Genomic DNA, 25,025 nt, shown 5'->3' with positions numbered 1-25,025 from the left:
TAGCTGATTGTTGTCCTGTTGGCCCAGAGGTTCGTAAGCCACACAGAACAGATGAAGATACTGTTATTGTGCCAAACTTAGGCTGGTGCAGGAGCGTGCAAGCTTTCGAGTTTCACAGATCTCTTCAAACGGGGGGTGGGGGTGGTGGACTTGATTCTTTTCTGTACGGTGAGAACTTGTGAAACTGGGAAGCTCGCACATTCTGACAGGAAGTTACCACAATAAGCTATTTCTCAATCCTGGTTTCAAGAAAACCACTCCTATCCTTTCCTTCATCCACATATCCTCCTGGGATGGATCCTGACAAGGAGGCACACAAGGTGCATGTATGTTATCTCAGGAGAGATAAAACAAAGTCCTTCTTCACGCAGAGCATAGTTAAACTGTGGAACTCCCTCCTGCAGGATGAAGAAGGGATGGCTACCAACTTGGATGGCTTTAAAAGAGGACCGGGCAAATTCATGGAGGAGGAGCGAACCGCCGATGGCTACTAGCTATGCCAGCTGTTCTCTGCCTCCACTGTCGGAGACAGAGTGCGCCTCTCTGAGTATGACTTGTTGGGAATCACAAGTGGGGAGGGCGCTGTCGTTGTGCTGAGATTTTGCTTGTGGCCACTGTGAGAACAGGATGTTGGAATAGACGGTGTTTGATCCAGCAGGGATATTCTTATGTTTCCACAGTGGGAAAACATGGGATCAGCTGAGGCGAGGGAGGGGCATGTTCCCCATCCATCAGGACACGGCTTGTGCAACCTCCCTGAGGTGATGATTCCAGATACTGAGAGGCTCCCTCCCTGAATGAAAGGGAAAGGCAGGCTGCATTCCAAAGGGCTCCCTCGGCTCCCGATTCTGCTGACAGCGCACAGATGAAAGCAGCCCATCCTGCTACAGAAATGACGCATGCGTGCGAGCCTGTGAGGAAAACAACTTGAGGGGAGGAGGCAACAGGTGAAAAACTCCACCTCGTAAACCCCACAGTGGCAAATCTCGCCACAACAATCCAGCCCTGCACATCGCCAACCATGACTCACCAAGTTCCCTTTTAACTGCAAGAAACAGGAGCCACAAGCACACTCATGCACGCAAAGGGAAAAGCCCACTGCTACACTCAGCAAGAGGGCAAACAGGCCTCGGACAGGCACCCCTCCCAGGTGCCCTCTGCAAAGGGGGGCATTTTAGGCAAAGCCATCAGCTGCAGCAGGCGCAGCATGAAGGTTAAAAGGAAAGGAGGAAAGTTACTTCTCCCATTGCTGTGTCCCCAGAGCTACCTTGCAAGCGATGACAGTAAAATCTTCCTCTTTAAAAGGGTCATTTGGCAAAGCATTACAAAGAGCCTGCTGGTCACATTATTGGTATTTAAAAGCAGTTATGCCTGGTACTAAATGGGGCTTCGTAAGCAAGAAGCAGGTCCCTGCAGCAAGGAGCTTCCAGTATATCAATCATTTTCACTGCTGTGGGAGGCAACAGAGGAAGGAAAGGGAGAGGTGATCCCAGTCTCTCCTGTCCCCTCCAGTTTCTGAGCAAGGAACCCACCAAGGAAACCATGAAGACCCGAACTGAGCTGTGGGGACCCCAAGGGCTCTGGAACACCCAAAGGCACACTTTTAAAAGAGGGCCTGAAATATAGCAAGGCAACAATTATCCCGAAACTCTCAGGACTCTTCCCGGTGGTAACAGTGACACTGAATAACCAGGGCGATACTCTACCGGGGTAAAGCGAATTCAGCAAATTCAGGTGGCAAGAGTTATTACGGATGACGAATATTCATAGAGCAAGTTAGATTGCGCAGGCTAGCTAACAACCACGGAAGCAGCCCAGTCGAAGGTGGGGAGCTGCCTGCCAGTTTAAGGGTTAAACAAGCCTTTTAAAAACCAGCAGGAAGGAGATTGCGGGGCCCAGAAAGAAGGCTTTATAAACACAGAACCTTGAAAGGAAACGGTGGGGTGGGAGAGGTGTGTGTGTGGGGGGGAAGGTCTGCCGACCCATTAGCACAATCCAGCTTTTTAAAGCACACCCTTGTGCCCCCCCCCCGCCCTAAAACATGTGCGTGTTCCGACTGGGAGACAGAAAGCAACACAGGCATAGAGAAGGCAGTGGGTGTCTCCCCACCCCCCGCTTTGCTCACCCCACCATCCCTTTGCTGGGGGGGGGGCTGGCTCTTCCTAATCTCCCCCCACCCCCAAGCAGGGCAACCCCTCTAGAGAGGGCAACCCCCACCCACAAAACACGACTGCAGCAACCAGGAGAGAGGAAGGGCTGCGTCGTGTGTGGGGGGGGGCGGCAGAAGGAGAGAGGAGGAAGAGGCGAGCCCGCCCCCCCTGCCCCCCCCCGTGCTGCAGGTTGCCAGACGGGGGGGGATGACACGGCACGGCTCGCCCCTGCAGCAGAGGCGCGGGGGGGGGGCGAGAGGCTCCTCGCCGCCGCCTTCCAACCCAGGCACCCCCCCCGGCGCCCCCCCCAACCCACAGACTACACCGGGGGGGGCGTCACAGCTGCAGCCCCCTCCTCACCCCTCCCAGCCCCACGGAAGAATTTTTTTGGGGGGGGGTTAGTCTGTGCCCTTCCTGTTCCCTCCCCCTCCCCTGACCTTTGACCCCTCCCTGCCCCCCCCGCTCACCCTGAGGGCGGAGAGGTCGATGTCGTCGAGGCTGCGGGCGGGGGCCGGGTCGGCCATGGCGGGCGGCGGCTGCTGGTCCCCCCCCCCCGCTCAGTGCTGCTGCTGCTGCCGCGGCCCCATCTTCTTCTTCCTCTTCCTCTTCCTCGCTCTCGCTCTTCCCCCTCACAGAGCGACGGACGGACTGACAGGCGCCAGGGAGGGAAAAGCAGCGCCGCACTGCGCAGGCGCGGGGGGCCGAGTGGGCGGAGGCTCTCCCGCTCCGCGCAGGCGCGCTGAGGGCGGCGGCCCGCGCGAGGCGAGGCGCAGGCGCGGCGGCGGGGAGAGGCGGCTCCCGCGCAGGCGCCTGGAGGGCGCGGAAGAGGCGGGGAGCGGCGGAAGTCACGACGCGGAGAGGGCCTGGGCGGCGCAGGCGCGGAAGGCGAAGGGTGGCGGAAGGGACGTGCGAGCACGTACGGGAGGCGGGGACTTGCACGTGGTCGAATACTGTGTAGTGTATGCTGGAGGGAAGTGTGGCGGAAGTCGGAGGGGCGACGCTAGTGCTCCGAGGCGCATGCTCCGTGGAGCGGCGCGGGGAGCCGGCTTTTCCCGCCTTTTTCTGACGGCGGTTTTCCGTGAGGTGAAAAAAGCCCCACAGATTCGTCGTGTGAGGAAACTCGAGGGCCAAAAACACCTCATGTGCTCAGACATTGTCCCTGTCGAGATCTCCGTTTCCACAGAAAACACCTTCTAACGCTGCCTAAAACAATTAAAGCTGCCGCTCTCGTTTTAATGCATCATTACTTCGTGTAATCTTAACCCTCCCGCTTCACGGGCAGCTTCAGAAATAACCACACGCCGTCGCAAACAACACGGCCCAAAAGAAAGATTGTATTTACTGTGATTTTGCTTCGTAAAATGAATACGCCGCTTTGTTACTGCTATTTATTAAATTGGATTGTTTTTTCAAAAACAAACCCGAAAGAGGTTTGCCAAGAGGACAATAAAATCATTAATCAAAATAAAAAAGGTGCAGCAGCATTTTGGATATCTTGTTTAAACTTTAAATAAAGATGGGCCCCTGTTACTGCTCTGAGGGAGACGGAGCAGATTCAGCGCCTGGACATATTTATGTTTTAAATATCCGACCGTTTGTCCATGCTTTTGAATCTAGAGAGCCAAACGAAGACCTGGAAGAGATCAGGGTTCGAATCCCCCCATGAAGGACCCATGAAGCTCCTCTCAGGTCTGAGAGCGGCAACAGGACGTTGTGTTGTGTTGTTTAGAGGCAAAATTTGCTACAGATCTTCTCCCTCCTCAAACGTAGGCGATGCAAATGATCCGGATCAGCCCCATCATCGGTCTTAGAGGGTTGCCATATTTTGAAGAGCAAAGACGACGACGCGACGGCAGCCGTTCCAAGCAAATAAATGCAATTTGTCTCCGATTTTACCCCTGAAAATGAGGACCCGTCCTGGGAAAAGAGGACACATGGCCACCCTGCCACTGGACTATGGGGCGAAGAGCCCCCCATCTGCCTTGTTATCATAGGAACGGCCAGATCCATTTCCCCTCCTTCCCCCTAATATGATTTTTTATTTGATTTCCAATTTTTTTTACAAACAACTTCCAGTTCAACAGTTCCACCTCCACCGTGTTTCCCTTCCAAGCTGCGTTATATGCCAATTTCTCGCCTTTACTGAGCACAGTTGCACCAGATTTGAAACGGGCCAAGATGTTGGCAGCCGTCTCCGGATCCCACTGGGAGAAATGGCGACAGAAAGTCTCAGGACTAATGGAATCTTTATTATTGCTTTAAAATGGAGTTTCTTCTTAAGGCACCGAGGAAGCAGCATTGTTCGTTTCTTGCTGCAACGGAGTAATGTTTTGCACAGTTCCTGCTGTTTCCGCTGCAGCCGAACCGGTTTCACAACCAATTTATGGTGCTGGATTTAAACGGAAAGTGGTTCCGAAACAAGGGAGGTTGAGAGAAACTATGGGGTGCAAAAACTGGTGGGGTGCTCCGTTCCAACCTCCTGGAAGCTTTAGGATTTTTGGGAAATGAGACAGGACCTTCCTCACTTAGGAATACAAAATTAGTGCCGGTGGAAGAGAAGTGTTTTGTGGCTTTAAACCAGGTTGGCGAAAGCCCTTAAACTAATTCGCAATGGCGGAAGTTACCCCAGAGGGTGGTGTCCCGTCACCCAGCTCTGGCCAAAGACAAGAGTCGTTCCTTGCTGAAAATTCCAGACAAGCCGGAGCTGCAAATGGGGGAGAGAGGCTCACGGGTCGCGTGCAGAGTGTAAATGCTCTCTGCGTGCCTCCTCCTGTTTTCCCCTCGGGGCTCCCCCTGCCTGCTGCGTCAAGTCCACACCTCCACGGGGATCATGCCCTCCTTGCTGTTGCGAGGGGGCAGGAGATACTCCTCGGCCAGGAACTCCAGAGGAAACTGGACCAGGTGGCCTTTCACCTTCTGAAGGTGGTCCCGGGCCAGGATGGGGCTCTCGGAGGCCAGGCTCTTCTTGCTGATGTGATCTTGCAGGTCCCTCCGGGACTTGACGGTGTCGGTGGGGAGGCAGGAGAAGACCTGGCGGAGAGGAGGAATTGCGGGGAGAAAGAGAACAAAATGCCCAACATTAATAATAATAATAATTTTTTATTTATACTCTGCCCTTTCCGGTTCAGAAAACCGGGCTCAGGGCAGCTAACAACAAATTTAAAACACTTAATTGATGCAACAGAAAAACAGCATAAAATACAGTATAAAACGTGAATAACAATTCAGAATTCAAAAATCAATTTAGGGGTTGGGGAATCCATCCAATAAACATTAGATGATCACCAGGGCTAGCTGGCTGAATGAGTCCTGTTTGGGCCAGCGAGGAGACCAGGGGAGAATTAGCTGTGGGATCCCAAAGCGGGTAATCTTCATAAAAAGGGGAGAGGGAGGGAAGGAAGAGGAATAAAAGATCAGGCAGAGTAGCTCTGTCTTACAGGCCCTGCGGAAGGAGGTTAAATCCTGCAGGGCCCTGGTCTCATGGGACAGAGCATTCCACCAGGTCGGAGCCACCACTGAGAAGGCCCTGGCCCTGGTGGAGGATAATCTGACTTCCTTAGGGCCCGGGACCTCTAAACTATGCTTATTCGTGGACCTTAAGCTCCTCTGCGGGGCAGACCAGGAGAGGCAGTAAATAAGAGGACCCTAAGCCATTAAGGCGCAGTCCCTGTTGTTGAAGGAGGTACAAACACCTGTTGGAGTCGGGGTGCTGTCCCCAAGCAAGATCCTGCTCCAAGGGAAAGCTATGGGGCAGCAATGGGGAACCTAAGACCCTCCTTCCCGGCAGGATTTTAAGCAGAGGTCGGGTGGGTGGCTGCCTCTTCAGGGCGCTTCCGTCGCGATTCCCACACTGCAGCGGGCTGGGCTGGATGACCCCTGGGGGTCCGCTACACACCTTGTCGTAGATGCTGGTGTTGGACGAAGCTGTGGCTTGCCAGACGTCCCAGAAGAAGCGGTCGCTGAGCGGGTCTTGAATGTCCAGGTCAGAAGCCACCCCCAAAACGCACCTGCCGGCAGGGTAGGAAAAAGAGGGTTTGCCCAGGTCAGCGACGCACAAAGCCGCTTCAGCCCCAGGCAGACTATTTGTTCTGGAGGGTTTAATTTAGAGAAGAGGCGACACGACAGCAGCCGATAAAGAGAGGCAAGGCAGGGAGAAACTGGAGATAGGAGAGTTTTGCTCCCTCTGTCAAAATAGCAGCGGACGTTGTGGGCAACTAAAGAGGGTGGACGTTGGGAGATGCAGAAAGATAAAGGCCTTCTTCACACAGCCCCTCGTTGAACTGTGGAACTCACCGCCGTAGGAGGCAGCAAAGGCCACTGACCAGGCTGGCTTTCAAAGAAGATGGGGACCCCAAGTTCCTTCTCACCTGCACTGCTGAGACTCCCACAGTGGGGTGGGGGGGGGGTCTCTAGGCCCCATGATCCCTGACTCGGTTCCTCCCTTACCCCTAGAAGACAACCCTGTGCTAAAGAGCATATGAAAAAACGGAGTAAGCCTATCGGTATGTAATGAACGATGCTTTGCAGGGTTAAAGAAAGAGAAAAATGGTGTGAAAAGTATAAAGACAATGTACGTTAGACACAACAACTTTGAAAGAGTAAAAATTTTGAGGTCTTAGAACAAAGGAAGGAAGGCAATATGTATGTATGTATGTAATGACTAGATTAGAATGATGATATGGTTTTATTTGTAGATTTTTGTTGTTGTTGTTTGTTTTTTCTCTTGTTTGCACTGTTTTATTTTGGATTTAATGTTTCTAATTTTTGTTGTAATTTTGCATTGAAAATAAAAAAGAAGAAGACGAAGACAACCCTGCTGGCACCCACCTGAAGCAGTCGAGTCGCAGGCTCAGGGCAAACTTCCCCGCCTGGTACTCCTGCCCACCCATGATGGACGGCACCAGATCCGTGTCCTCAACCAGGACGGCCAGCTCACTATCCCTCTTCCCCAGGAGACTCCGGTCGTTGATGTTGGCTGAGCCTTGGGGCAGGAGACAGCAAGGAAGCCATTAAGGGAAATTGGGGGGGGCAGCCCACGCTGGATGCTACAAGTGGCCTCCTGCGGGGAGAGGCGTTCCCAGGGCCCCCCCCCTCACCGATGATGACGCGCCGGTCGTCCGCAATGAGCATCTTGCTGTGGATGTAGACCAGCTCCGTCAGGAGTTTCTCCCGCAGCTCCCCGTGGGTCCTCAGCCCGCAGAAGGAGATGTAGCTCTTCCAGTCGTCCCCCACTTTTCGAGGAAAGAGGGAGAGAGGTGGGGGTTAGCGGGATAGCGTTGCGCCCGGCCTGTGGGGGCTTCCCTTTCCGGTTCCAGGGGGTAAACTCTGGAGCTTGCTAAGAGCGTGGAAACAGGGGCACTTTAGAGCATGTGTAAAGTGCCTTTCCCCTCTGTAGGAGTGCAGATATCCACAGTGTGGGGCTCAGGTGGGATTGCTGTGAGGAATTATGAAATACAGTGGTACCTCGGGTTACATAACCTTCAGGTTACAGACTCTGCTAACCCAGAAATAGTACTTCAGGTTAAGAACTTTGCTGAGAACAGAAATCACGCGGCGGCAGAGGGAGGCCCCATTAACTAAAGTGGTGTTTCAGGTTAAGAACGGACCTCCGGAACGAATTAAGTACTTAACCCGAGGCACCACTGTAGTTAAAAGAATTTCTTCTTATTTGACTTTGTCCCATGTGGGTTTTTTTGAAATCCTCAGAGGAAATCTGATTGGTTCTTACGAACACAATGTAAAAAGTTCTTTTGTGAATAAAACGACCTGGGCCGAGGGGTGGAGAGGAAATTATGATTGGCACCTCCTCCCTGAGCCTCGTGTGTATTCTATTAATCAGAGTCCAATCCTTCCTTGCTTTGGGAACGCTACACCCCTCGGCACTGTGGAAGCTGGTTCTTGAATTGCACGGGGTCGGAATAGATGGCCCTCGGGTGCCACCACAATTCTATGACTTAGCCCCGACAGTACCTGGGATTGTAGGAGAGGGATTTTTAGCTAGGGGCAGCATGGCACAGCGCCACAGCAGAACCACAAGGAGTCCTTCTTCTGACTAGGGTTGGCAGAGAGACACCCTGCCCCATGCAGTCTCAGACGAAGAGTTCTGAGGTTTTCCCAGTATGTTTGGGGCTGGGAGGGGGCACACACCCTCTCCCCACTTACTGACACTCCCCATACCTTGCCACACACCCCTCCCCACTTACTGACTGCCTTGAGCCGGCTGACGATGGATGCCTCCCCGCGGCAGAGTGTCCTGGGAAAGAGGATGGGGGGGGAATTAGACAGTGGAGTCACTTAGGGTGTCCCCCCCATGCACCTCCTTCCCCACCACCCTGTTGCCCCCCCCCCCAGCTCTAGATATCAGCCCAAAGCACCCTGCTGAGAATGGGGGATGTGGACAGACCCTCCCAGCCTGTCTTGGGGACCCTCCTTGACACCTTGAGATAGGGTGGGGTGCAAAGCAAAAACCTTGTGAAACAACAACTTAGGGGAATGGCAGAGGCGGGGGGGGGATAATCTAAAATGCAATCGCATCTTGCACAGGGGTTTCCTTCCAAGGATTCCGAAAATCCTGGACACCCACATCCTTGGAGCTGCCCCATGGCTAGGGGGTGAGAGAGGTTTGTGGGGGACCAGAGAGGTTTGTGGGGGACCCGATACTCTCCCAACCTAGTGTTGAGCTAGCCTTGCCCCCAAGCAAGGTGGAGAGAGAGCTGAAAAAAAAAAGAGTTCTTAAGCTCTCTTCCTTTCTTGGGGGGGGGGCAGTGTGCTGGGTCTGGGAAGCTCTGAAAGATCTGGTGGGGATCTGTGATGCTTGCACGAAATCTCTTGGGAATCTGAGAAGATGGTGTGAGATCCCACAGGGGTCCGGGAAGCTTGCACAAGATTCGGGGGGGATCTTGCTCCTTGAGGAAAACTGACAGCTTAAAGACGCTTTGTGTGCCAGGCACCCCCAAAGGGATGTGGTCCCAAAGTGCTTTTTCAAGCCCTCCGCCTTGCTCTGGTTTATAGAGGGTGCAAAAATGCGGTTGTCAAAAAAGCACACAACGCAAAACTGGTAAATGATCACGTGATCCTGCACCCCTCGCAGCCAGCCTCCCTGCCTTTGCCCCCAGCCCCATTGCTGTGTCCTGCACCTGCTCCCACCCCCCCAGCCCCACTTTCCAAACTCACCTGTAGGTAAAGTGCAGAATGGCCTGGATGGAGTTTCCTCCGCCCTGGGCGATGTCTCCCTCAAACCCAGGCAGCAGCGGGAGCAGGACAAAGACCCGGAAGGGCTTCTTCTCGCTGCAAGTGCGGGGAAAACCCCACCGTGGTTAGTGGCTGTGGCCCCCGGAAGTACTTCCTGGCCCCCGAAGTCCCCTGCCTCTGGAATTGCTTGGTTTCCCCCATTTTTAAAATTGTTCCCCCCCCATACCAAAACTGTTGTTACAGAAGTAAATATCAATTAGAGAAAAAGAGGAAACCAGCAAGAACAGTCCTTTTACAAACACCAATAAAACCAGCAATACTTTGAAACATGTAAAGGTTCAAGTACTGAATGCTGGTTAAAATTCACACTGGTTTTCTAAGCATCCAGGACAGGTTTGTTGAAGCAAGAATGTTTTTAAATTCAGTATACAGCTGAAGGCTGACATCAATCGGCAGGGAGTTCCAGAGTGTAGGGGCTGCCACACTATAAGCACAAATTACCGTATTTTTCGCCCTATAGGACGCACCGGCACATAGGACGCACCTAGTTTTTTTTTGGGGGGGGGGAAATCAAGGGAAAAATTTTTATTCCCCCACCCCCTAGGTTTGCACAGCCATCCCCAAGCTAGGAGAGGGAGACGGAGCGCTCCGTCTCCCTCTTCTGCCTTCAGGGACAGCCTCTCTAGCCCCCGCGGGGCAGCGGCTTGCCCCGCTGTCCCCCGAGTTTGTGGGGCTGGCGGGGGAGAGAAGCAAGCTTGCTTCTCCCCCCCCCCCCGTCAGCCTCCAGATCAGGTCAGGGAATAGCGGGGTGGCGGCGCTGCACCTCCCCGCTGTCCCTCGAGCTTTTGGGCTGCAGGCTGCTGCCCGCAAGCCTTGCGAGCCCGCGGGACCTCCCGCGGGCTCCCCAGGCTTGTGGATAGCTTCCTGAAGCCTGGAGAGCGAGAGATGTTGGTGCCCACCGACCCCTCTCGCTCTCCAGGCTTCAGCGAAAGCCTGCATTCGCCCCATAGGACGCACACACAGTGGTACCTTTGTTCTCAAACACCTTCGTTCGCAAACACCGAAAACCCGGAAGTAAGTGTTCCGGTTTTCGAACATTTTTCCGAAGCCGAAGTCCGATGCGGGTGTCGGCTGCTGTTTCCGGCAAGCCTGCACCAATCAGAAGCTGCGCCCTGGTTTTTGAACATTTCGGAAATCAAACTGACTTCCGGAATGGATTAAGTTTGGTGCTTTTATTTTTGCTATTTATTTTGCGTTTTTTGAGGCTTTTTCAGTTAATTTGTTTTTGTGACTGTGTGGAATTTGTTTTTGTGATTGTGTTCACAAAAACTGTGTTCAGCTACTGATTGATTGACTGATTGTGTGACTGTGGAGATTGGTAAAAGCCCCCCACCCAAACAATGACTATCATCACTGCAGATATGAAGAAAAATTCTATTTAATTTTTATCATCTACAATGCTGTCTTATTTATTTTATAGTACAGTACGTTGATTATTGCTTTCATTTTATGGATAAATGGTCTTGTTAGATAGTAAAATTCATGTTCAATTGCTGTTTTAGGGGTTGTTTTTAAAAGTCTGGAACAGATTAACCTGTTTTGCATTGCTTTCTATGGGAACGCACGTCTTGTTTTCGAATGGACTTCCGGAAAGGATTAAGTTTAAGAGCCAAGGTGCCACTGTAATCAAAACAAAGGGCTCCAATAATTAGATCCACTTCATTTTTCTTAATTCATTTAACCCTTCTCCAGCTGATCCTATTTTTCCTTTTTTAAAAAAAGCCAAACAATGTTATAGCTAGTTGGAACCGATCTATCAGATCTCTAGCCATTTATAAAAGGAATAATGAATGCACATGTTTTTTTTGCCAGGCTGGCATTCGTGTTTTGATTTTATGGGAGCGGCCCTGAGCCGAGTTAGGGAAGGGGGCAAGTTGAACCCGGAGGCCTGGAGTGTGCAATGCAGCCCTGGAAAGGGAAGAGTTGTGTCCCACTGAGCATGCGCAGAGTGCTTACCCCACCCCCTGCTAATGAGGCATTGCAGCCAATCTCAGTTTGGGCCAAAACAGTGGCTGATGGGACAGACCTGTGGGCAAGCAGCACTCGGTCAACAATGGCGTCTCCCACGGTGTTGATCACCGAACGCCCATCTGCGCAGCTTATGAAGAACTGGTTCTAGAGCAGGAAGAAAAGAGGGTGCATTGGTGAGGGAGCAGAGAGAGAGAGAGAGAGAGAGAGAGAGAGAGAGAGAGGTCTCTATGCTGCAAAAGACAAACAGAAACCCCCTGCCTTTCCCTCCCCAAACCGGGGCTCCTCTTAGCTGCCTGGGGACATGTGTTGCATTAAAAAAAAGCTGCACTCTGCCCTTCCTCAGAGACCCGCTTGCTCATCAGTTATGTACAGGGGGATACTGTAGATAGTTTCCACTCAGGTCCACATATGCAAATGAGGAATTGAAAGTGACGTTCAGTGATTGGGTAGTTACAGAAAATGGTTCCTGTTGCATTGTAGTTGAGCTCTATATAAGCAGGTTGGCTGAACCCTTCAGCCCAGTTCTGTTCTGGGCCTGTGAATAAACAAGAGCTGTTTGAAGAATCGCTGTGGCGTCTGATATGTTCACCCACAACTTAACAGCATCTCTATGGTTCCAAGGTGGGTTGCCACCTTCAAAGCAGTTCAAAGCGGAGAGAGTTCCTGGGTTGCATGTAGAATGAATAAGGCAAGGCGATGTGCATGTCAAAATCACATCTCAGAAAGCAATGTGGTGTTGAGAAGCTTCCCAAGAAGCTGTTTTAAAATCTGTAAACGCTGGTTGAGAGTGTGTAGGCAACGCTTGCTGAAGGTTTAGCAGCTTCTGGAGAACCAGCTAAGAAGAATTTCTAGGAGCTAAAAGCATGACTTCCTTTGCCCTGCAAAGTGCCAACAAATATACAAAACAGCCCACATGGTGCAAAATATGTGAAAATTAGCAAATCCGCACAATTTGGATTCGTCAGAGAATTCTACTTTTCTGGGCTTCCCACTATTTAGCGGGAAGAAATTCCAATGGAAATCCTCGTTATTACATATTTTTGCATGGCAGTTTATTTGTATATATTTTATATATGGATGTTTTATGATGGCCCATATTTGTAATGCCTGATAAAGGTTTGCCAAAGTAAAATAAAATATGATAAAATAAAAGCAGCTCAAAGCAACTTACAATCACGGAAATAATGACACACTCCTCTACTGCCCCACCCACAAATTTGACTTTTCCCCCTGACTTCCATTTCCCCCATCCTTCTCCTTTGGGCCCAAAGGAAGAGGAAGATGAAGAGGTCTCAGTCTCTCCCCCCTCCCTCTCACCTGTCCCGAGACCTACCTCAATGTACAGGTAATGCTGGCTCTCCTTGATGACGCTCAGGTAGGCGTTGTAGATCGAGTGTTCGTGGAGGCCGGCCGACCAGCGGTCCACAGAGCGCAACACCTGCAGGAAATGGAGGGAGGCCAAAAAAAGCTCTTTTTTTACCATTTCCTCTCCTACAGCCACAGAACAACAGCCCTGCGAAGCAGGAGAAGGTGAAAGAGAGCCTGGCCCGGCTGGCCTGGGGCCCTTCCTGTTTGCCCTCACCTTTCCACGCACCCCTCGCAATTCCCAGACATTCTGTGTCTGAAAACCCAAAACAGGTCTTGCCCGGGTTGGACTAAATGACCTGGAGGATCCCTTCCAACTCTATGAAAAACCAAGCTCAAAATCCTATAGGGCTGCGAGAATATCTTGCTGGAGCATGTCAAAGGGGCGCCCATCTGAGCATCCTGTCCCTGCGGTTGCCAGGAAATGGGCAGGTGTGGGGGACTCCCTGGTCCTGAATGGGGCAACTGTGCCCCTGAAGGACCAGGTGCGCAGCCTGGGAGTCGTTCTGGACTCGCTGTCCATGGAGGCACAGGTCAAATCTGTGTCCAGGGCAGCTGTCTGCCAGCTCCATCTGGTACACAGGCTGAGACCCCACCTGCCTGCGGACTGTCTGGCCAGAGTGGTGCATGCTCTAGTTATCTCCCGCTTGGACTACTGCAATGCGCTCTACGCGGGGCTACCTTTGAAGGTGACCTGGAAACTACAACTAATCCAGAATGCGGCAGCTAGACTGGGGACTGGGAGACCACATAACACCAGTCCTGAAAGACCTACATTGGCTTCCAGTACGTTTCCGAGCACAATTCAAAGTGTTGGTACTGAACTTTAAAGCCCTAAACGGCCTTGGTCCAGAATTCCTGAAGGAGCGTCTCCACCCCCATCGTTCTGCTCGGACACTGAGGTCCAGCTCTGAGGGCCTTCTGGCGGTTCCCTCCCTGCGAAAAGTGAGGTTACAGGGAACCAGGCAGAGGGCCTTCTCGGTGGTGGCACCCGCCCTGTGGAACGCCCTCCCACCAGATGTCAAGGAGAACAACAACTACCAGACTTTTAGAAGACATCTGAAGGCAGCCCTGTTCAGGGAAGCTTTTAATGTTTAATAGGTTATTGTATTTTAGTGTTGTTTATTATTATTATTATTATTATTGCCAACCAGGTGCCCATGATGGTGGGAAATCTGCCCACACAGAGAGCGCCACCCAGCCTCTCACCTGAACGTTGGCGGTCTGAGCCCCAGGCACGACGAACGGGACCTGCAGGGGTGTTGCTCGATGGGACTTGGGGAGCAGGTGGGGGTAGTCTGGCCCTTTGTACTTGGGCTTCACGGTCTGGAGGGGGAGAAAAGCAGAAGGAGGGTTTGCCACAACAGCTGCGAGAAAATTACGAGCGAAGAATTGTAAGAAACAAGATCTACCAACTATCAAAGAATGGCAGATGAAGATGACGGACTATATGGAACTTGCCGAACTGACCATGAGACTCCTAGACCAGAGAGAAGAGACGGTGGAAGAAGAAGTTTAAAGAATATTTTTTAAAAATATGTTAATATTTAAATCTTAGAATAGCTTTGGAAGCGGATATACGCTGTAGGGTTAAAAGTAGAAGACAGTGTATTTTAAAAGTGTATTATTTGTAAGTGATATAATGTGAAGATCTTTATGGTAAAAGTAAGCGGGATAAAAAATATGGTTAAAAATTATGATATATGTAAACTGCTAAAGATGAGGTGAAAATTAGATAGGGGGGACTTGGGAAGCCCACCTAACAATGTTTAGAAAAAATAAGGATAAGACAAGAATTGGTTTGTATTGTTTGTTTTTTTCTGTTTGTGTTGCTTAGTTGTGTTATAAAATGAATAAAAAAAATTGAAAAAAGAAAGGAAAAGAAAGGAAAATCAGGAGGGGGGGGGACACCCCCAGAAGCATCTTTGCCCAGCAGAGGTGGCCGTGGAGTCCCAGATCTGCTGCACTCAGACAGTCTTAACCCTGGAATTGTATTTATTTGCAAGGGGGGGTTATTGGCTGGGGGGGGGGCAGAAGAGATATTTGTTGTCTCTGCTGGCAGATCTGGGGGTGGGGGTGCTGTTCAGCCCCACCATCTCTACACCCCCTTCCCCTCAACATGCACCACTGAAGGGCTGCCCCACGGAAGACGGAGCAAGCTACCGTATTTTTCGCTCCATAAGACACACTTTTTTCCTCCTAAAAAGGACGGGGAGACGTCTGTGTGTCTTATGGAGCAAATGTGTGGTCAGTCGCTGGCTCCCTTTCCGCCCCCTTGCCCAGGCCTCCATTGTTGAATGTTCTGCAGACAGAGGCTGTTTGTTTCCCCAGTGATATGTGACTTATTATCTGTCTGGAAACTGTAGAAACAGCTCCCTTTTCTTTCCTAAAGAAGCTGCAGAACTGTGAGTTGAACCCCATAAAAACAGGATTTTTTCCCTTTGCAAAAGAAGCTGCACAACTGTGAGCTGATCCTCAAAAACTGGGGCTTTCCCCCTTTCCTCCTCTGAAAACTAGGTGCCTCTTATGGTCAGGTGCGTCTTATGAAGCGAAAAATACGGTAGTTTCGGAGGGCAGGAGCCAAACTGCAAGAAGGGAGATTCCAACTGAGCCGCAGGGGGGAATTTCGGAGAGGAAGAGTTGCTGCGCAGCGGAATGGGCTCCCTTGGACGGGGAAGATGGACTCTCCTTCCTTGGAGGTTTCCCAATGGACGAGGGACGTTCACCTGCCAGGAATTCTTACATCGCAATGTGGTTGGGCTGGATGACCCTGGGGGCAGGTTGTGGGGGTCAGGTGGGATTGCTATGAGGAATTACGAAAATTTGGAGCAAGCCATTGCGTCCACGATGAAAAAATGGCGTTGACTGGTCTTGATTCATTGACAATAATTCCTGATCGAATCCCACAAGCCTCTGCATCTCTGCCCATCTTCTCTACTGTCCATTTTCTTTCTGTCTGCCTGACCGTCACGTAGAGCATTTGACACAGGCCAGTTGCTTCACCAAGCATTTTGGGCCATAAGGATAGAAGACAGCTTTGATGTAGCTTTTGTTGACATCACCTTGCCGACAAAGGTCCGTATAGTTAAAGCTCTGGTTTTCCCAGTAGTGATGTATGGAAGTGAGAGCTGGACCATCAAGAAGGCTGATCGCCGAAGAATGGATGCTTTTGAATTCTGGTGCTGGAGGAGACTCTGGAGAGTCCCATGGACTGCAAGAAGATCCAACCTCTCCATTCTGAAGGAAATCAGCCCTGAGTGCTCACTGGAAGGACAGATCCTGAAGCTGAGGCTCCAAGACTTTGGCCACCTCCTGAGAAGAGAAGACTCCCTGGAGAAGACCCTGATGTTGGGAAAGATGGAGGGCACAAGGAGAAGGGGATGACAGAGGACGAGATGGTGGGACAGTGTTCTCGAAGCTACAAACATGAGTTTGACCAAACGGCGGGAGGCAGTGGAAGACAGGAGGGCCTGGCGTGCTCTGCTCCAGGGGGTCACGAAGAGGCGGACATGACTAAACAACAACAGCTTTTGTTAGTTTTGTTAATCTTTAGGTAGATCTTAAGGGCCAGGAAAAGAATTCACAAGGAGATGGTAAATACCACCTGTCCGTCCTTTCCTGTTTATGACCTCCGGGATTTGCTAAATGCATTCCGCATTCCTCCTTGATTCCTATTTTATTTACTCTGAACTATGCATGCATGCTCAAGTAGGAAATAGTTTCTTTGTAGGTAAAAGGATTTCTCTGATCTAACTTTGTCCCATGTTTTTGAAATGACTGGTTCTTACAAGAGCTGTGTTATATGTTCTTTTGTGAATAAAACGACCTGGGCCGAGGGGTGGAGAGGAATTATTATTCGCACCTCCTCCCAGAGTCTTTCTGGCCAAGCCTCCTGTGTATTTTATTAATCAGGGTCCAATCCTTCCTTTGCCTTTGGAATGCAACAGGGAGTCATAGCTGTCAACTTACAGATTTGAAAATAAGGGACCAGTAGCCTTGAAAATAAAGGATCAGCAGCCAAAATAAGGAATTTTCAAAGCATGGGTATGTTCAACTTCTGAGCCCCTCCAAGCCAAAGGCAGAAAGCCCGGCCAGCAGCCAAACGAAGCCTCAAGCGGTGGTTCCCACAGCGCAGCAACCCGGCAAAGGGGATGCAGCAAGGAAAACCACCGTCCCCTCTCTGCTGGGAAGCGCTGAGCAAAGGCGAGTCCCCAGGCGACGCAGCCAATTTGATTGGCACAAGGCATGCAAGCTCCACCCCCCAGTCGTTCTCAGACTCCTTATTGGGTGAGCAACGCAGCCAAGCAACACAGTTGGAGCCTCCCGCCTCCCTGGCCGGCAGGGAGGGAGGGAGGGAGGGAGAGGAGCTGCTTCCTTTGAAACCCGGGAAATTTAAGGGACATCATCAATAAGGGACAGCAGAGGGACACGGCGCTAGGATAAGGGACTGTCCCGCCAAATAAGGGACAGTTGACAGCTATGCAGGGTGTCCCTCCCCGCCCGACAATTCTGTGATTCTCTGCCGTTCTGCGATTCTGCGACTCACCTTGGTGAAGTTCCATCGCTGGATGAAGTGCCGTGCAACGTCCCGCGCGGCCAGGCCATGAACGGCCACGCCAACGTCCCTCCATGGCATCCGTGGAGTCTGGCACCTGTCAATGAAATCTGACCCACACCTGCTGTTAGCCCCCAGGCAGCAGGATCAGGGAGGGGTTGGGACCCTGGAAGCCCCCACCATCAGGCCCCTTTGGGCCCGATCCAGCAGCCAGGCTTAAGGGGCATTGCAAAGCGGAGACATTGCAGAGGCTGGCAGAATCGCCTCCTCCATCCTTACACCTGGGGGCTTCCCCACACACCAGACCCAGTGATGGACCATCGGGCTTTGTTTTGGGGGAACGGGAATATGCACGGCGTAGTAGGATAGAGACAAAGTTTTCTTCCCTCTCTCCTAACACTGTCCTTGAGTTTGTTTAAAATCATTTCAGGTTTATGATTTCTCTATTTCCTTCTGAGGAAGCTGAACAGTTCAGTGAAACGAGGTTTGTAGCAGGCATCCCGTTAAGGCTTGGTTCGATTCTAGGTTTTCCTTAAACTTTTATTTGGTTTAATTCTATACGATAATATTTCCAGCCGATTCCTTCTCGTTTTGGGGATTTCCCACGGTATTTCATTTGTTTTGTGTAAGTTCTCGGTTCTGCGACTGTCTTTTTTCTACTGCAATGGACCCCCGTGGCAGCTCCCAGTTTGGTGTGGGGCGGGAAGGGAAACGTGGTTTTGGGGCACCCCCGCTTTACCCGGGTTTGACCCCCTCCCCACCAGCCCCTCACCCACCTTCGAAGGGCCTGTCCAGCTGCACCCAGTCCTTGGCAATGAGGTTGCTGTAGTCCTTGCCGAGCCAGAGGCGCTGGTTGCTGGCCAGGTCAACGGGGGCTTCGTCCCCCCCTGGAAGGGCAGCCCCTCCGCCCTGAGAGAGAGAGGGGGTCAGCGGGAGGAGCAGGCGGCTACCAGTGTCCCTGTGGGGAGGGAGGGGGAGAAAGAGGGAGAGGGAAAGCAAGAGGAGGAGGAGGAGAAGAGGAGGAACGGAGTCAGAAACAGATGAGAAGGAGAAAGAGGAAAGCAAAAAGAGGGTGTTCCTGGGCTTGGCGGCCACTAGGTGGCGCCCATGTGCCTGCTCTGAACCCACTTGCCTGCCAGCCATTGGCCGAGCGTGGCTGTGATGTCACGGAATGTAGACGAATCAGAACAGAATTGCAGAGGGAAAAGAGTGGCGGAACTCGAAAGAGGAAAGCAAAAAGAGGGCGATGGAAGCGTTCCTGGGCTTGGCGACCACTAGGTGGTGCCCATTCGCGTGCTCTGAACACGCTTGCCAGCCAGCCATTGGCCAAGCATGGCTGTGACGTCACGGAATGCAGACGAATCAGAACAGGAGTTCAGAGGAAAGCAAGAGGGAAAAGAGCGTAAGATAAAAGCAAAAAGAGGGGGATGGAAGCGTTCCTGGGCTTGGCAGCCACTAGGTGGCGCCCATGTGCCTGCTCTGAAACAGCTTGCAGCCATTGGCTGAGCGTGGCTGTGATGTCACAGAATGCAGACGAATCAGAACATCAGTTGCAGAGGAAAAAAAGCGGTGGAACTCAAAGGAGGAAAGCAAAAGAGGGAGATGGAAGCGTTCCTGGGCTTGTTGGCCACTAGATGGCGCCCATGTGCCTGCTCTGAACCCGCTTGCCAGCCATTGGCCGAGCATGGCTGTGATGTCACGGAATGTAGACGAATCGGAACAGCAGTTGCAGAGGAAAAAGAGCGGCGGAACTCGCACCCAGCTCATGAGCCAAGGGGATAATCCTTATGGCACACAGGGAAGACTGCAGACAATTTGGTGCTGGGCCAACGCGTTTGGGGGCTCAGAGAGACCCAAGAGAGGAGAGGAAGTCATTGAGAGGGGGGAAACGAGACTGGGTGTGTGCGGAAAAAGGGGGCAGCAAGGAGAGGGACCCCCCAACCCCCCAATGCTACCTTGGGGGCCGGGCAGTCGTTGCCCTCCAGGTCCGCCAGGCGGTACTCGTGGGTGTCCCAGCGCCCGTAGGCCAGATCCAGGCCGCCCAGGAAGGCCACGGTCTGGTCCACCACCACCAGTTTCTCATGGTGGGCCCACAGGAAGATGATGGAGGAGACGTGGTCCGGGTGGCGCATCACCTGCGGTGGGGGGCAGAGAGACATTTTGGGGTGGCTCAGTCCTGTGTGGGGGTCTGGGATGCCCACCCAGCCACCCTCTTGCCCCCAGGCAGTGTGGTGTAGTGGTTAGAGGGTTGGACCTGGGAGACACCAGGGTTCAAATCCCACCCCCTCAGCCACGAAGCTTTCTGGGGGAGGCCAGTCCCTGCCCCTCAAACTTCACAGGGTTAGAATAATAGAATAATTTGGTAACATATAGACAGATTTAAGGATCTTTACAATTTTATAATATGCGGAGAATAACATGTGCTGAAAAACCAGGGAGAGGAGCTGAGGGGAGTCTGGGAGGGGGTGGGAGGGTGGGCTTTTCTTGGGGAGGGGGAGAGGGAAAAATAGGGGGTGGGGGAATGAGGATGATATAATAATAATAATAATAATAATAATAATAATAATAATAATAATAATATATTATTTATACCCCGCCCATCTGGCTGAGTTTCCCCAACCACTCTTTGATATGTCTTTGATAAATTGCTATGCTGAAATTCTTAATAAAAGAATTAATCAAAATAAATAAATAAACATCCATAAAATTAACTCTTAAGTTACAAACTGAATGATCCCTGCTGTTGCAATTAAAAGATTTCCCATTGTGGTGTCATGCAAAAATAAAAAGAATAATAGAATAATAGAATTGTAGAGTTGGAGGGGACTCCAGGGGTCATCTAGTCCAACCCCCTGCCATGCAGGAATCTCAGCCAGACTTCTGCTTAAAAATCTCCAAGTTGTAACTTGAAGCCATGGGTTCAAGTCCTGCCCTCTGGAGCAGCTTGCTCCATCTTCCATGCCCTTGAGATACCTGAAGATGGCTCTCATATCTGAAGATATCTGAAGGCAGCCCTCTTTAGGGAAGCTTTTAATATTTGATACATTACTGTATTTTAATATTTTGTTGGAAGCTGCCCAGAGTGCCTGGGGAAGCCCAGCCAGATGGGTGGGGGTATAAATAATTTTATTATTATTATTATTATTATTATTATTATTACTCCTCTCAGTCTCCTCTTCTCCAGGCTAAACATCCCCAGCTCCTTCAACCGTTCCTCATCAGGCTTGGTTCCCAGATCATCTTCACTGCTGTGTTGAGGACTAGGAACTTGCAGCGACCAGGGTTCAAGTCTGACCTTGGAGGCCTGCCAGTTTGGCACGAATGGGTCTGTGGGGCTACGTCCATTTGGGAGACACAGAGAGAGAACAGCGGGAAGAGGGCAGAAACCCCGGTGCGAATTTGCACGGGCCGGTTGTGCAAAAGTGTGTGTGGGGGGGGCTCCCCTTACCTTGATGTTGGGGTGCAGCAGCATGAGGGCCCGTTTGCTGTAGTCGCTGTTGATGCCCAAGGCCAAGCCCACCTCCTTGAAGAGCAGCACACAGATGCGCACCCCCTGCTCCTGAAAGGACGGCAGAAGTTGAAAGGGGGACACCCAGCGGTCATCCAGCCCAACCCCGCGGCGTAGCAAGGAAGAACAGCTCAAGAGGGAAGGGGAAAAGATGGAGGGGTGCAGGAAGACATCAGGCAGTCGCGATGCGGGGGGGGGGAGAAGGAAGGAATAAAGGTGCCCCACCCAACCCCAAACCTCAGGTAGCGGGGGGGGGGGCTGCTCACCGCTTTGTGTTTCAAAAGGAGGTCCAGCCTCCACTCGTCCGACTGGGCCGGGCGCTTCATGTAGATCTCCGGGCTGAGCCTGCGAATCACAGAATAATCGTGGCCTTGGAAGGGACCCCCGGAGCTCATCTAGTCCAGCCTGCTGCAACGCAGGGAGCAGAAAGAGTGGGGCTGGGGGCTCCGTCCCGCATTTAGCATGGCCGCACTGGCTGCATTTAAGAGCAAGAGGCCCCACTCCACCCCGGATCATTTGAACTGATTTTATAACGAATTGCTTTTAGAATGCTGTTATTGTTTTACTGTTGTTAGCCGCTCTGAGCCCGGCTTCGGCTGGGGAGGGCGGGATATAAATCTATTATTATTATTATTATTATTATTATTATTATTATTATTATTTGCCCCCGTTGCCTATTCAATTGGGATTAGCATCGAAGCTGCGTTGTGAGTTGTCCTGTGAGCTGAAGGGTGGAATATAGATTTAATAAATAATAATATTAGATGCTGCCCTCTGGCTGGGCACAGAAACCTCACACCCAGGTCTCCCGCAGGCCGGCCTTGCGGAGAGGAGAGCAGGGAGGGGATCACGGCGTCCATTTCTGCCCCCCCCCCTATTATGGGACCAGGAATATCTTTTTTTCCAAAAAAAGGGGAGAACATATTTATTACGATGATTAATTACATTTGTATACCACCCATAGATCTCCGTTGGCGGGCAGTTCCACCACTTCAAAAATACGGAGATTGAGGGGGGGACACTTTGGGAAGCTAGGCACCACCCCACTTCTGAGGCCAGGCGGCCCCAAACCCAAGAACCCCCCCCCGGCACTGACCACCAGTCCGTGATGAAGATCTCCTCTTTCGCCTGCGTCACGGCGTCAGCCACTGCCGCGAAATACCCGGCACCGTTCACAAACCTAAAAGTGGAGAAAAAGAGAAAAGAGAGGGTGTTGAAAAGCTTCTGGGAAATGATATATAATGAGATGAAAAAAAATGTTGAAATATACATTCTTAAAGAAACCAGAAGCATTTTTACTGGGCATGGTAGGTAGGAAGCGATATAAACAGAAAAGAATGTAAGCTGTTTTTATATGCAACGACGGCAGCAAGAATATTATTAGCCCAAAAATGGAAGCAAGAAGAATTACCGACGAAAGAAGAATGGAGGATGAAATTGATGGGACTATGCAGAATTAGATAAACTAACAGGAAGTATTTGAAATCTGCGGGACCAGAAATTCACAGAAGACTGGTGTAAATTTACAGACTATTTGAAAAGTAATAGTGATGATCAAACTAGGTTTGTAGGTTTGCAAGAAGTTTTGTGAGGTGAATTATTGCAAAAATGGATAAATGGGAGGATGATTAGTTAAGATAAATAAAGGCAATATGAATTTAAGAAATGCATAAGAAGTGGTCAAAACGGGGAATCATCAGAGGTGCTGATGGGAGTCCATAAAAAGATTGTATAAGTGGTGAAGTTTTGGGGTATGTATTATAATTCATATGTTAAAATTAATAAAAATTATTATTTAAAAGAAAGAGAAAGAGAGGGTGAGGGGGGGAGAGAGAGAGACCTTGGGGGCTGAGGACCCACCCGCCCAGCCCAGGACCTCCAGGGCTCACCAGCGGGCAGGGGTCTCCTTGCGAGGGGGCACAAAGCCCTGGTGGCGATGGAGCCGCAGGAAATCTCTGCCCTTGCCCTCGGCCAGTTCGGTGATCTCCTGGCACCACCAGCAGGCCTGGCGGTAGCTGCTGCACTTCAGGATGAGAGACCTGGGTTGGGGAGAAAAAGTATCATAATATAATATTTATACCCAGCCCACCTGGCTGGGTTTCCCCAACCGCTCTGGCGAGAGCAGCGTATGAGTCCGGCGGCCGGTCAGGACCCAGGAAGACCAGCATCCGGTCCCCACGGGGACCCCTGATCTCCGAATCGAGATAGACTATCTCTGGACCTGGAGGTTCCATAAGAGGAGACTGGGAGAGATAGGAGAGCCATCTTCAAAGGGCTTAAGGGCTGCCACATGGAAGACGGAGCAAGCAAGGTAGGACTCGAACCCACGGCTTCAAGTTGTGAGAAAGGTGATCCCGGCTAAATATTATAAAGAACTTTCTGACAGTAAGAGCTGCGCAACTGTGGAACAGACTCCCTCAAAAGGTGATAAGACTTTTTAAATGAGTTTTTAAAGCGGAGGTTGGGTGGCAGTCTGTCATGGATGCTTTAGCTAATATATTATTATTATTATTATTATTATTATTATTATTATTATTATTATTATTATTATAAAAGTTTTTATTGTTAAAATAATTCAGCATTAATACACACATATTACGAATATACACACATACAAACATACATTTCATACAATCCTTAAGAATATTCAAACATACCTACATTCAGTCCCACAGATAATTCCTTTTCCCATCGCCATCCACCACCCCTCACCCCACCTTTGTGTTAGACTTCCAACTCAATTGCAAAGCTAAGATATTATTATTATTATTATTCTGTTGGGAGCCACCCAGAGTGGCTGGGGAAAGCCAGCCGGATTGAACTTGAAATTGAAATACTTTATTGTCACTTGTACAACTTGTATACAGTGAGATTACACACAAAAACCCTATTTTTCTTGCGAGCCCGATGTTTACCAGTTTTGTGTGTGGGTAGGTAAAGTATTGGGAGCTTAGAGCCATAGCGTATGAACGTGCCGCCATCTTGTAACGGGGCATATATAATAATAATAATAATAATAATAATAATAATAATAATAATTCTGTTGGGAGCCACCCAGAGTGGCTGGGGAAACACACCCAGATGGGCAGGGTATATAAAATATAAAATATATTATTATCATTATTCCTGCATTGCAGGGGGTTGGGCTAGATGACCCATGGGGTCCCTTCAAACTATGATCCTGAGATTCTCCCATTCTCCTTCTGCTCATTCCTGGGAGGGGCAGGGCAGAAAACGCTCTTCTCCCTGGAGACTCTTGAGCCGAGAGGCAGGTAAACAGCCAAGCCCTTCTGCTCCCTTGAGCGATTTCTTCATCTTGGCTCGGATCCTGCCTCTCTCGGACGGGACTCCCGCCCTCCCCGATCTGCCCCGGCCGCGGGACCCAGGCGTCCTGACCTGCAGGTGTTGTCGATGCGCACGCCGTGCTTGGTCTCGGTGGGCTTCTTGCCCACCTGGATGTTGAAGCCGGTGTCGAAGAGGAGCACGAAGGAGATGACGCCCGACTCGGGCTTCAGGTAGAGCAGAAAGGAGTCTTTCACCACCAACCACCTGGAACGAGAGAGAGAAATTAATAATAATAATAATAATAATAATAATAATAATAATAATAATAAATTATTTGTACCCTGCCCATCTGGCTGGGTTTCCCCAGCCACTCTGGGAGGCTTCCAACAAAGATTAAAAATACACACCCTTGGAAGACTCACCTCTTTGACCAGCGATAGCAGAACTGATGGCGCCCAGCGCAGTTGAGGCCCTGCAAGCGGTGGCCCCCAGACCGTTTCAGGATCATGCCCTCCCTGGAGAAAGAGAGGGAGGGGACGCAGAGAGAGTTACAGAGCAGGCATTTGTCCACAGACAGATTTCCAGGTCAGGTGACCAGCATGACCAAACCACTGCTGGTGCGCGGAGACCGTGGTGAGTGCCAGAGCGCATGGAAACACCATTTACCTTCCCGCTGCAGTGGTACCTATTTATCTACTCGTACTGGTGTGCTTTCGAACTGCTAGGTTGGCAGGAGCAGGGAACAAGGGATGTGAGCTCACTGCGTCGCAGGGATTCAAACTGCCGACCTTCTGATCAGCAAGTCTAAGAGGCTCAGTGGTTTAGACCAGGGGTCAGCAGGGGGCCAGTCTATTGTCCCTGAGACTTTGTGGGGGGCCAGACTATATTTTTTTGGGGGGGGGGAATGAACAAATTCTTATGCCCCACAAATAACCCAGAG

The 25,025-nt window shown here is 50.9% G+C and overlaps 2 protein-coding genes across 9 annotated transcripts in view; both read right to left on the bottom strand.

The window, feature by feature from the left end:
- MINK1 (misshapen like kinase 1) overlaps positions 1-2,756 on the bottom strand; it is a 57,449-nt gene extending 54,693 nt beyond the window's left edge. For all 8 annotated transcript variants that reach the window (XM_081886692.1, XM_081886693.1, XM_081886695.1 and 5 more), the window contains exon 1: positions 2,618-2,756. In XM_081886692.1, the coding sequence (XP_081742818.1) occupies positions 2,618-2,674 (57 nt within the window). In that variant the 5' untranslated portion in view covers positions 2,675-2,756. The remainder of the gene's footprint in view (positions 1-2,617) is intronic.
- A 1,623-nt stretch (positions 2,757-4,379) lies between these two features.
- The window catches only part of PLD2 (phospholipase D2), a 32,842-nt gene continuing 12,196 nt past the window's right edge, over positions 4,380-25,025 (bottom strand). The window contains exons 7-24 of the mRNA XM_081886747.1: positions 24,508-24,600; positions 24,197-24,349; positions 22,690-22,839; positions 21,897-21,980; positions 21,067-21,145; positions 20,741-20,851; positions 19,248-19,427; positions 18,069-18,201; positions 17,284-17,402; positions 13,947-14,063; positions 12,706-12,810; positions 11,428-11,516; positions 9,324-9,437; positions 8,354-8,403; positions 7,247-7,381; positions 6,978-7,131; positions 6,046-6,157; positions 4,380-5,180 (exon numbers count right to left, since the gene is read on the bottom strand). Of these exons, the coding sequence (XP_081742873.1) occupies positions 4,956-5,180; positions 6,046-6,157; positions 6,978-7,131; positions 7,247-7,381; positions 8,354-8,403; positions 9,324-9,437; positions 11,428-11,516; positions 12,706-12,810; positions 13,947-14,063; positions 17,284-17,402; positions 18,069-18,201; positions 19,248-19,427; positions 20,741-20,851; positions 21,067-21,145; positions 21,897-21,980; positions 22,690-22,839; positions 24,197-24,349; positions 24,508-24,600 (2,203 nt within the window). The 3' untranslated portion in view covers positions 4,380-4,955. The remainder of the gene's footprint in view (positions 5,181-6,045; positions 6,158-6,977; positions 7,132-7,246; positions 7,382-8,353; positions 8,404-9,323; positions 9,438-11,427; positions 11,517-12,705; positions 12,811-13,946; positions 14,064-17,283; positions 17,403-18,068; positions 18,202-19,247; positions 19,428-20,740; positions 20,852-21,066; positions 21,146-21,896; positions 21,981-22,689; positions 22,840-24,196; positions 24,350-24,507; positions 24,601-25,025) is intronic.

This window comes from Podarcis melisellensis (assembly GCF_964234715.1).
Source record: "Podarcis melisellensis genome assembly, chromosome: 13".
Lineage (NCBI taxonomy): Eukaryota > Metazoa > Chordata > Lepidosauria > Squamata > Lacertidae > Podarcis > Podarcis melisellensis.
The sequence above is the reverse complement of the archived record's forward strand: the minus strand, read 5'-3'. Positions and strand labels throughout refer to the sequence as shown.